At 44.0% G+C, this 12088-nt stretch overlaps 1 protein-coding gene across 3 annotated transcripts in view; it reads right to left on the bottom strand.

Moving 5' to 3' along the window:
• PHKA2 (phosphorylase kinase regulatory subunit alpha 2) overlaps positions 1-12088 on the bottom strand; it is an 852423-nt gene that overhangs the window by 83943 nt on the left and 756392 nt on the right. For 2 of the 3 annotated variants that reach the window (XM_086934343.1, XM_086934345.1), the window contains one exon: positions 1810-1839. The exons of the other annotated variant lie outside the window; for it this stretch is intronic. In XM_086934343.1, coding sequence (XP_086790469.1) covers positions 1810-1839 — 30 coding nt within the window. The remainder of the gene's footprint in view (positions 1-1809; positions 1840-12088) is intronic. 3 annotated transcript variants of the gene reach the window in all.

Consider the following 12088-nt stretch of genomic DNA (forward strand, 5'->3'; position numbering starts at 1 on the left):
GGTTTCGCAGTGGTGATAGAACAGACCTTCAGTTCAGAGAAGGAAGAGGCGCTGTGCAGAAAAAAGAAAGGAGCGCAGCCTCTCCAAACAACAGCTATGCTGTGTGATAAAGTGTGGAAGTCATGAAGTGGGCGTCACCGATACGTAGCTTCATAATAAAGCACACTAAACATGAAAACCAAACATGAGCACTAATATGAAGTGCTTGTCCCAATTTAAAACAAGCAGTCGGGAGAAGTACACCAAACAGGCGCCCTTGAAATGCATCTGATGAGCAGAGAACAAAGAAATACCAATGCTGTGTGCGTTTGTTAGCTTGAAAGTCAATGTGGGAGGGGGTAGCGCACGGAAAAGGCAAGCACCCTTGGAACGCGCCTGAGGAGCAGGAAACAAAGAAATTCAAATGCTGCGTCTGTTAGCTCAAAAGCAAAATATCAACAAAAATAAGAGTGCCCACAAGGTATCGTAAATAAAATGTTGAGTAAGAGCACAAGTAACAGGGGCAGTCCACATCGGAGGTTACAAAAGTCCAAAAGGAGGGACTACCAAGTGTATTCACCAATCAAAAGCCGGAATATACAAAGGACAGTAAGAGGATCCAATGAAAAAGATATGCGGTTCTTGATGCCCATATTCTAGATACATGCAAAAACAACAGTTAATGGACAGAATGCAGAACAATGTCATACATTCACCCCAGTACAGAGATCTGGGCCTAAATCCATCGTTTCTTTGCACTCCACGCCACCCCAGTTCAGACATGGCCATATGCAAATCAGCCTTGACCCTGTGCCTCATGGGAACAGTCCAGCCCGAACTGCCAAGCCATGTCTTTCCTGGACCTGAATCAAGCATCCTAGGACCGGTTTCTGGCTATCAGCCGTCTTCAGCCAGGATAGCTTGAGTCCAGTGGTGTGGGGAGCATGGGACTCACGTCTGAGCATACCCATCCCACTCGGGGTGACAAATGTAAAAACAACCGTTGATGGACAGAATGCAGAACAATGTCATACATTCACCTCAGTACCGAGATCTGGGCCTAAATCCATCGTTTCTTTGCACTCCACACCACCCCAGTTCAGACATGGCCATATGCAAATCAGCCTTGGCCCTGTGCCTCATGGGAACAGTCCAGCCCGAACTGCCAAGCCATGTCTTTCCTGACCGTAATCAAGCATCCTAGGACCGGTTTCTGGCTATCAGCCGTCTTCAGCCAGGATAGCTTGACTCCAGTGGTGTGGAGAGCATGAGTCTCACGTCTGAGCATACCCATCCCACTCTGGGTGACAAATGCAAAAACAACAGTTGATGGACATATTCTAGATACAGCATGTCACGAAGAGTCATGCACGCGCTGCCTAGGCTAGACCTCACAACTAGTTGCAATATTCCGGATTTAACACTAGTTGGCAGGATTATGGAAAGCATGAGATCTACAGCCACACATGCTACAAACACATTTATCTACAAATAGATCGGAATGATTGTAACTTGTGTAGATATCCTTTGGAATACAAGGCTACACTGTCCTTAACGTACACACATTATTTTAAAGGCATGCGCAGTAGATGAGTACCTTCACGTTATTTTGAAGAAAACAACTTTGATTAGTCCACGTCCCATTAGATCAACTGCAATCTCTCAGCAAATGTTAGTATGCCTAGTTGGAAACATTGTTAACTAAGCATGAGCTTCATGTTAGTATCAACCGGAGAGGCACCGCAAACAAAAATATTAGTGAGAGGAAAAACCAAAAAGTATTTGCATGCAAAAAATAATTAAATCAGCAAATGCCTCTGATTATATCACCTGATCATCAGTGCTTAGCCTCCTATCCATCTGAAAATACAAATAAATGATAAAACAAAACAATGTAAAACAGTGTTTAAGATGACTTTTTCATTTGTATATCTTTCCTATTTATCAAGCATCTCATGCTTAGGTGGGATTTTTTTCTGTTTTAAAATGGAGGATGCTCTGCATAATATGCATTTACAGCTGCTTGTGGAGTTGAAACCTAAGATTTTTTCCATGTACATATTTTCATAAGTGAATGTATGAAAATGAAAATCTTTGGCTTGATCATATAGGTGTACAGACCTTTGACCATTGCTTCCATGTTAGGAAGAGTTGCAAAACATATCACACTGATGGATATTTACAGAGCTCTCCACACAGATGTTTCCCCCCATGTTCCTTAAAGTAGTCGAAGTCAACAGGAATCAATGGAAGATAAGTTCCACTACTTTAAACCTGAAATCCCAATTCCAATATGTTTGCAATGAAAAACAAAGAAATCCCTCAAAAAATGTTTGGCAGCAATATTCTTGTTATTTTCAGCTTTTATTTTGGTGAGTGACAGAACAACATGCACAATTATCTACTGAATAATTTGTGAATTGTAACCTGACTATGCTGCAACAAGGTGGGCCTGATTCACAAAGGTGAACTTAGACTTTTGTGTAAACCTACAATTTTGTTTGGTTTAATTGTACTAATAGTCATTTTTACGACTGCGGAGACTACACTTATTGCGGAGACTCAGAAAATAAAAAAGATAGGTCTGTCCTATTTTTTTATGTGCAGAGTTTTCTGCCCTAACTGGCAAATCGCCACAATTGTAAATTTGCTATTAGTAAATTTTAAATCATAGTTTGTGAATACCACAACATTAGTAAACTTACATAACAGTGTACGTTTACCTTTGTCAATCAGGTCCAAGGTGACTTCACAGAGGGAAGCAAGGTAACAGCATAGAATGTGGCAAACATAGATGCCGCCCTCTCACAGAAAATGACAAGTACCCGGCCATTTTCATTGATTTCTGTTTTTTATTCAACCTATGAAAGTTGGTACCAGCTAATGCTTTTACAAAGCATAAAACTCTTTCTCCCAACTCAAAGCTTTCCCTCCACAGTACTAACTTGCGTTCTTTCACACACTGATGGATACAATAGTCTGCTCACCTTCTTCCCAGACGCCTTCTTTACTCCCCTGAAGTCTTTCTCCATGCACCTGCCTGCCTCATAAGTTGCCATACACACCAGTTAACGCAGCAAGCCAAGTAAAAAGCTCTTGCTCTCATGCTTCATCTGCAACACACTTAGCACAATCCCAATGAAATTGAAAACGAATAAGGCAATGAGAGAACAAACAGATTAACGCTGACAATACAGGGTCACTAGGCTGCAAGACATGAGTGACACAGTGTTGAAGACGTGCTAAGGTATGATTAAAAAACATGGGTGCATTCCTCAAGATACTGTGAGTTGAAGGAGAAGGTTACAAGCATTTATCATGCTGTGTCTAATTCTGCTATCTAGTCTTTGGGTCTGGAAATATTATTTTAAATAATCGTTTTATTTTGGTCATTGACCCATGACATAATATGACTTGCTATGACAGCAAATGTATGCTCACATCCACCATCTTTGGATTCAAGTCAAGTCAAGTCAGAAACACTTTATTCGATTGTTTTAAAATCATAAAAGTATGCTACAGAACCATATTCAATCATACAGACAAGTTTTTAAAACAAGTAAAAAAGTTAAAAAGTTACTATACACATTAAAATTCATGTAAAAATCATCTTTGCAAAACAAATTTACAATGGTCACATTCTTATAGTCCATTAACAGTAATCAGGTTACAAATACAATACAAAACCAGAAAAAATATTTATAATTTTAGATACAGTTGATGCTAGCCGCCTGGGGTAAAGTGCAAAACGTACTGTTCATGGGTTAAATTTTGGCAGCGGCTAAGGGTTACATAACCTAAGGCCATTTAATCAATACAAGCAGTTTTGGATACATTAATTATTTGATTTTAGTCTTGCTTGCTTTGACCGGATTGACAAAGTCAAAAAATTTGCCACCCCGTACATTACTACTGAAGTTTCCATAAGTTGTAAGTACAATAGGGCTGGTTTAACCTGCACGAAACCTTTCAGGATAGGTTTAATATATCTTTCTCTCCCATTTTTATAAAAGGGACAGAAGAACAAGAAATGCAAAATGTCCTGATCTGAGAAGTAATCGCATTTGCAGGGAGCGTTTTCATGAGGCTTGCACCATTTTTCAAATTCACCTAGAAGGAAATGTGCTTGATTAAAACGAAATTTAGTAAGGACCCACCTATGAAGAGGTTTACTTACAATCATTAAATAGGATTGCATAGATAGCGAAGCAATCGTCAAATAGTGGGCCCTAACAGTTGGTTTTACAATTTCGATAGCCTCTCGCTCTGAAACCTTTTTCTCTATATAGCTTTTCTTTACCCAGTCAATATCCTCTCTCACAATGCTCTCTGGGTATGTGTATAACTCCGAACGGCCTAAATATTCTGTTGTAATTTTAATGTATTGTAGCCACCCGATCTTAGCCACGTTTTCTCTCCCCATGCAGTCCCTAATGATCATATGGTTTAAAATTAAAGCTGGATTAAGCCAAATCCTAATCCATGACAGCAAAGGGGCCAGAGTCAAAGAGTCCTCAATGTACCCTAACCCCAATTCCGTATGTACGGGAAAGGCTGGGGTGGATTTCGGGAGTCCTAGTAGTGATCGCAAAAAAATGTTTTCTTCTCTTTGTATGGGGTCCAGATTTTTATAACCCCATATCATGGCACCATACCTTGCTAATGACAGTGTTTTAGCTTTATATATTGCTAATATAGCCTCAGGTGGCTTACCACCCAACCTTTTAGCAAAGCCTAGGATGGCGGCAGCCGATCTTTTTACTGCCGCAGCCTTACTTTTGATTTGTGGAGCCCATGTCCCATTCTCATCGAACACCACACCTAGGTAGGTAAAAACTTTTACTTTGGATAACACTGAACCATTACAGGTAAGGGTTTTCATACCATTTTTGCGACTGCCAACAGCCATAACGTGGGATTTCTCAATATTAACTGCTAGATCCAGACCTTGCATAAAAGCCCCAAAGGAATTTAAAAGGCGTTGTAAACCATTTGGGGTTCTAGCCAGCAATACCGTATCGTCGGCATAAAGTAAGACCGGCATTAAGGAGTCACCCATACGTGGTACATCAATAGAAGCCATTTCCAGGGTCTTCCCCAGGGAATTAATGTAAAGTGAGAAGAGCATTGGTGCTAAAATGCACCCTTGTCGCACCCCCCTTCCTGATTTAAAAAAGGCGGTGCAATTTCCCTCTTGTGACATACGTACCGTTGCTCTCAGATCGCTATGCAGTTGTGCCATAAAATTCACCAAAGCTTGGTCTAAACCCAGTTCCAGGAGTATTGTCCACAGCTTTGACCTGTTTACTAGGTCAAAGGCTGTGGACAAATCCATAAAAGCCAGATACATCATACCCTTTGACGCTACAGTGTATTTGCCCAGGGTAAGGAGTAAATTAAGGCACTGATCCTCTGTGCCTCTCCCGGCACGAAAGCCATACTGGGCTTCACACAGGATGTTATTGTTTGTCGCCCAGGCTGAAATTCTTTCCAAAATAACTTTACCCAAAATTTTAAAGGAAGAATCTAACAAAGAAATGGGTCTGTAGCATCTGGGGTCTCCCCTTTGACCCTTCTTAAAAATGGGAATTATAACAGACTGCGACCAAGTAGCTGGTGCTTTTATACCTTCTAGGCTAATGACATTGAAGACATTAGTGAGAACCACAGCCCACATGCCCGAATTTGATTTAAACATATCGGCGGGTACGCCGTCAGGGCCAGGAGCCTTCTTTCCTGCCGTGTCCTCTATTGCCTTCTGCACCTCTTTAATGGTGAAACTGGCCAGAACCTCTTCTGTTTGTAGCAGTATTGGATCTAAGGGGTCTGTAGTAATGTTGCTACCATAGATGTTTTGGAAGTGCTCCAGCCAATCTCGTTCCGCAATGTTCACCTCTAACGGTGCATTTTCAATCCCAGTAAATAAGGGGGTATTTACAATTTTCCAGAATTTGGCACTGTCCTTCAGGATGGCTTTATCATATAGGTTTTCCCATGCCTTTTTTTTAATTTCATTTTTACGTCTTTGGATATTAGCCTTATACTCTCGCCTTTTACTGGCCACTTCCTGCTTATCACGTGGGGACTTATTTAGCGCTTTATGTAATTCCCTATGGGATTTGGAACATTCTTTATCAAACCATCCCATAACCCTTTTCTCCTTCTTTTGTGTGCTACTTTTAAGATCGTCCGATACTTGACAACAAATTTTTTCAAAGGACTGGATTATATTCCCCTCATACCTGGTAGGATCTATACAGATATTGATTTCTTTACCCATTTTAAGATTTAAAGAGTGGAGAAAGTCCTCAGGGATGATATCACTCCATTTGACTCGTCTCCCCTGATCCTTAACAATCAAGTCAGTAGTTCCTACTATGATCAAATCAGAATTATTTACATTTGAAAATAAAAACAAATTACTATCATCTACTTCTAGTATGACCGGGTTATGGTCACTGAAGGTCGTCTGTACAGCGTTATAAAACATAACATTTTGTAACATGCCCGGTGAAATGAAGATGTAATCAATTATTGTATTACTATCCCTAGCACTATAAGTAGGGACCCGTTCCTTTCTGTCACAGAACTCTGGTTCATGTAGATCATTTTCTAAAAGAAGTTCTTCTAGGGCCAACCCCTTTTCTGAGTGCTCAAAATGTGGTAATTGTGGCATGTCGGTGTTAATTTCATCGATAACATGACAGTTCTGTTGGCATAAATGAGTATTAAAATCTCCCATCAGGAAAAAATATACAAAAGTGGTCTGACTCTCCCTATATCTTTTTAAAAACTCCATCAATGAATTAATGTTTGCATTTAATGCTATACCTTGTATGCTATTATAAAAATTAATGTAAACGCATTTGTGTCTATTTGGCATTGTAACCTCAAGAGCTAAATAGTTGTGGGATGGGGAATCCAATACCTTTATAGTGCCTTTTACATTTACGGATATCAAAAACAACAGGCCCCCTTTATTTCGGCCTGAACTTGATGTCTGGGCAGTTACAAAGTAGGAGGTATATCCATCTAGCCAGAAATCACAGTCCATATCCCACGTCTCTTGCATGGCCACCACATCACATTTCTTTAATTGATCCAACCATCTCATATCGCTCCTCTTGGAGCGTAGACCTGCGATATTCCAACTCATCAATTTCACTATACGGTCTTTTCCCACAGTGTTTGACCAGGTATGTGGGGATGAGGGGGGGGCATCTAGTGGTGTAGTTGATGCATTGCCCTTGTCGATAGCAATTTGGGAGGGGGGTTGTAATAGGTTTGTGATACAGCCCGGGGAGGTTAGTCAATCATTTTCCTCTAAGTTGGAGAGGGCAGCAAACCTATTTGTTAACATGAGATCATTTCTTTGTTCACCTCCCTGTTTATCCCTATTTCTTGGCATCATGCTTGTTTTCTGTGTAGCCCATGTACTCAGGGACGGGGTATGTCTAGCTTGTGCTAGATGTAGATCCCTTCCCGGTTGAGGCTTATGCATTGTGGGAGGAGGGTAAAAGTATCCTAACAGTAGTGCTCTGATCCCATCTTCCGTCACTTCCGTGGCATCCCAAAATAGCCGTTGGGCCTCATGTGGTCTATTAAAATTTACAATCATGCAGTCCCCTGCAAATTTTTTGGGCGTGTACCCCACCCATTTAACCCTTCTGCCTGTTTGGATGTACTCTGATATATTATTGGGGCCAGTACAGTTTGCATCACACCACGTCTTAATATTATTTAATTGAGCTATATCCGTCTCACATTCTCCACTTTTCAGTACTGGTACGTTCACTAAGATAGCAACAAAAGGTGTTGCTTCCGGGGGAAGGTGTACGGGTGGTGTTATGCGTTGGGTTTTAGGCCCTGGGAAGTTAGAGGTGTCTATTGCAGGGGCTCTAGATGTAGCTACAGCGGTACGGGGATTACTAGGCTGTTGTACACTGGTTCTGCTGGTGACCGGTTGGGGGTTTGTATTACCCGCAGGTACTTGGGGGGGGGGAGATGGCCTTGAGGGGTTTGACTCTCCTATTTCTTCAGTCACAGATTTTATTTGTGTGTTTGGGTTGCAGGATAACTGTGGTGCAGTATTTAGGGTGCATGTGCAAGGCCTGCTAGGACCAGAGGACAGAAAAGTGTTAATCCTATCGCATTTCCCCATTATATCTGCTACACAATCCCTTAGAGTTTCAATTATATCATTTGAAATCTGCACTAGTATCCCCTCAACTTTATCCACAAGTATTCCCTCCACCATTTCTTTCAGAGAGGATTCGATGTCAGTTAACGGATGTCGGGCCTTTTTCCGTAAATATAATCCTTGTTTGTTTGTTCTTTGGATGACACGTTTAGTGTGTTTTGGTGCATGAGGGGTTTGTACATGTGTGCTACTATCTTCTTGTTGTAGAGTATCTTGATTGTCGTTGTCTTGGCCCTCATGTAAGTTGATGTTTATTTGGCCTTGTGTTTCAGCGTTAGGCAAATTTCCGATGACTATTACTGGGTCCAGAGGAACAGGGAGACTAGTTACAGTGGGGGACAGTTGACTGTCCAGAATTATCTGTTCTAGCCCCAACTCGCGTTCTTTAGCAGCAATTTCTTTGGTCAGTTTTCCCACTTGTGATGTTAGGTAGTTCATGATACTTTCTGAGGCAATAGCTTTGCGTGGAACTTTAGCTTTGACTGAACCCCCATTAGCAGAAGTCTGTAGTTTTCGCTTACCCATTTTGGTGAGCGGAACGAATGGAGGTGGCCCGTCCCGTCCCCTGTAGTCCCCTGACGGCCACAGACGGCCCGCCCTCTGCCCGGGCTCCGCCCGACGCCGTCCGCGCGCGTCCGCGAGGCGGAGGGGGCTGTTGCCTTTTGTTGCGCCTCCTGGCGCTCGACCCGGAAGTGGGCGTTGAGAGACCGCTAGGCACGCTGGGAGTTGTGGTCCGCTCCGCTCCGCGGCCGTGCGATGGCGCTGCACAGCGGCGGGGGCGGCCACAACGTCAGGAACCCAGTGGCGCTTGGCTGGAGCAATGTGACGACCCCTCCTGGAGCCGGTACGTGTAAAGAATGGTCCCCGCACCTCACCGGGTGCTGCTGCCTTTTGTTGCGCCTCCTGGCGCTCGACCCGGAAGTGGGCGTTGAGAGACCGCTAGGCACGCTGGGAGTTGTGGTCCGCTCCGCTCCGCGGCCGTGCGATGGCGCTGCACAGCGGCGGGGGCGGCCACAACGTCAGGAACCCAGTGGCGCTTGGCTGGAGCAATGTGACGACCCCTCCTGGAGCCGGTACGTGTAAAGAATGGTCCCCGCACCTCACCGGGTGCTGCTGCCTTTTGTTGCGCCTCCTGGCGCTCGACCCGGAAGTGGGCGTTGAGAGACCGCTAGGCACGCTGGGAGTTGTGGTCCGCTCCGCTCCGCGGCCGTGCGATGGCGCTGCACAGCGGCGGGGGCGGCCACAACGTCAGGAACCCAGTGGCGCTTGGCTGGAGCAATGTGACGACCCCTCCTGGAGCCGGTACGTGTAAAGAATGGTCCCCGCACCTCACCGGGTGCTGCTGCCTTTTGTTGCGCCTCCTGGCGCTCGACCCGGAAGTGGGCGTTGAGAGACCGCTAGGCACGCTGGGAGTTGTGGTCCGCTCCGCTCCGCGGCCGTGCGATGGCGCTGCACAGCGACGGGGGCGGCCACAACGTCAGGAACCCAGTGGCGCTTGGCTGGAGCAATGTGACGACCCCTCCTGGAGCCGGTACGTGTAAAGAATGGTCCCCGCACCTCACCGGGTGCTGCTGCCTTTTGTTGCGCCTCCTGGCGCTCGACCCGGAAGTGGGCGTTGAGAGACCGCTAGGCACGCTGGGAGTTGTGGTCCGCTCCGCTCCGCGGCCGTGCGATGGCGCTGCACAGCGGCGGGGGCGGCCACAACGAATCTTTGGATTCATTTTACCCTTGTAATGTTTTATTTTAAAATGTGCATATTAGAAAAAAATGATAGGCAAACATGTTTGCATTATCTTTCCTTCATCACTGGGGAGGTGGGAGGGTCACATTTGAGTTTAGAGTCTTTAACCTTCAAAACGTACTACAGGTAAGCAAATAGCTTTTTGGGTAGGGAAAACCTATTTTAGAGTAATATGCAATGCATTGCTTATACTGAAGTGCTCTTCCATTGTGGAGAAGGAAGTGAGTAGCTCCACGCACATCTATCCCACTTGTAACTCTCTAGGAGACTCAATGTCTACATATTATTGTTTCCTGCACATGTGTTGAAAACAATGCAACAGCTGCACCAATATCTCACAGTGAAACAATACCCTTTCCTTGTTGAATGAGCATTTCTTTTTATTTCCAATGTTTTCCTAGTTAATGATTAACACAACAATATTATTGTACAATCCAGCTTTCTATGTACCGTTTGTCAAAGGTGCAGTGCTGATCCTAGGCCTTCTGAGGCCCCCGGCGAAAGGGAAGATGTGAGGCCCCTCCAAGTGACATCACAGAAAGTGACTTCGCAGGACTTTTGATCTTAGTTATTTGGAATCAGTGAAGCAAACTAATGTGGATATCAGTAACATGGACAAAAAGTAGAGGGAATGGAAAACAGGTGACCAAATAACCATGAGTGTAACATTTGCCGTCTCCTTGAATGATTAGTTGGACATGCGCCCAAATTCCAAGGGAACCAGAGGATCAAGAAAACAGCAGTATACATTTCACAGCCAAATGTACTGTAGAAAAACACACCTCACACCATAACTCCCAAACTAAAGCTCCTAGGCTCACTAGATTACTATGTTATTGGGTTTCTGTAGTGATTTGCCATGGAAATATTTTCACAATCACAGCAAATTAATTGGTGAGAATGTACGGCAAATCACGTGGCACACACTGTCATCTTTTTCCTCACGCACCTAAAGGTACAAGCAAAGAGGTGTATTTATGACATTAGTGGCCTTGAGACACCTGCATAGCACTCATCATGTAAAAATGAAATAAAAGACAATATTTAAAAACACATGGTGCTCAGATGCACCGAGTATGGTAGGGAAAGGGCTATTTGCACTCTACATAAAACACTAGTAACAAGCATTCACTTACTTGCAGAAGATGCATCATGCATCCTAGGGGAATATATAAATGTGCGTGTGAATTATGAAACTATCAGCCACTTCCTCCCCATCAAACAAAAAATGATTGATATCGTTAGATAAAAAACAAAAGTACAATCAACAGCTGCAGGCCCACCATTTCTTGCGACTCCTCCAGGACCCATGGACACAGAGGTCCAGGAGTAACTCTGTTTCTATCATGGCTCTGCATGCAGCACAGCACTGACCAGTAGCATGTAGAAGGTTTCATCCATATCTAAGACTACATGAACTCAGGGAAGCTCTGATCCTTGGCTTAGTTCTGAGCATGATGAACATCACACTTCATAAGGAAAGGTTTCCGACAGATCACAAGCCGTGATCTGAGGAAAAAGGCTGGCATGTGTATTGAACAGTGTGAGACAGGAGAGGGAGCTGGCGCAGGAGCTACCTCACATGCAGTGGGCCTGAAGCATGAGGATGTGAGCAGTTTGTCAAACTGACATGAGGGTGAGAGCTGCCACATAATCAAGTAATAAAACAAGGTAACTCTTGGGGGCAAATGCATCACAGTGATCTCAAAGGATGGCCCACTGCAGCCTGAATCAGCAAACCTGGCCAATCTGTCCAAAATAACTAGCTGATATTGCTCAGAAAAGATTAAATACTCTGCAGAGTGGTGTAGGGCAATACTAACTGAATAGAAGGATATACACACCTTTCAATATTTATCTAGAACCCCAGAAGGTGTGTTGTGTGTTCAATCAACCATATTTTAATGGCATTTATCTAGTAGATCCCGGTCCCGGAGAAGGCACCGAAGAACATTACTGACTGACTAGCATGCTACACCACTGTGGAACGCTTGTTTGAAGGAGTCTTAAAAGGTAATATGACTATGGGAGAAGTGATTTGGTATTTTGTGCGAAAGACGACCGGAGTGGTGCTCTCATCTTGCCTTCGGTCGCTCCACCTAGGTGGGTGAGGGTGATAGCAGGAGGAAGAATGATTGGTTTCAGCACACTCTGAGGTAAACTAAAAA

This window comes from Lissotriton vulgaris, chromosome 8 (genome assembly GCF_964263255.1).
Source record: "Lissotriton vulgaris chromosome 8, aLisVul1.2, whole genome shotgun sequence".
Classification (NCBI taxonomy): Eukaryota; Metazoa; Chordata; class Amphibia; order Caudata; family Salamandridae; genus Lissotriton; species Lissotriton vulgaris.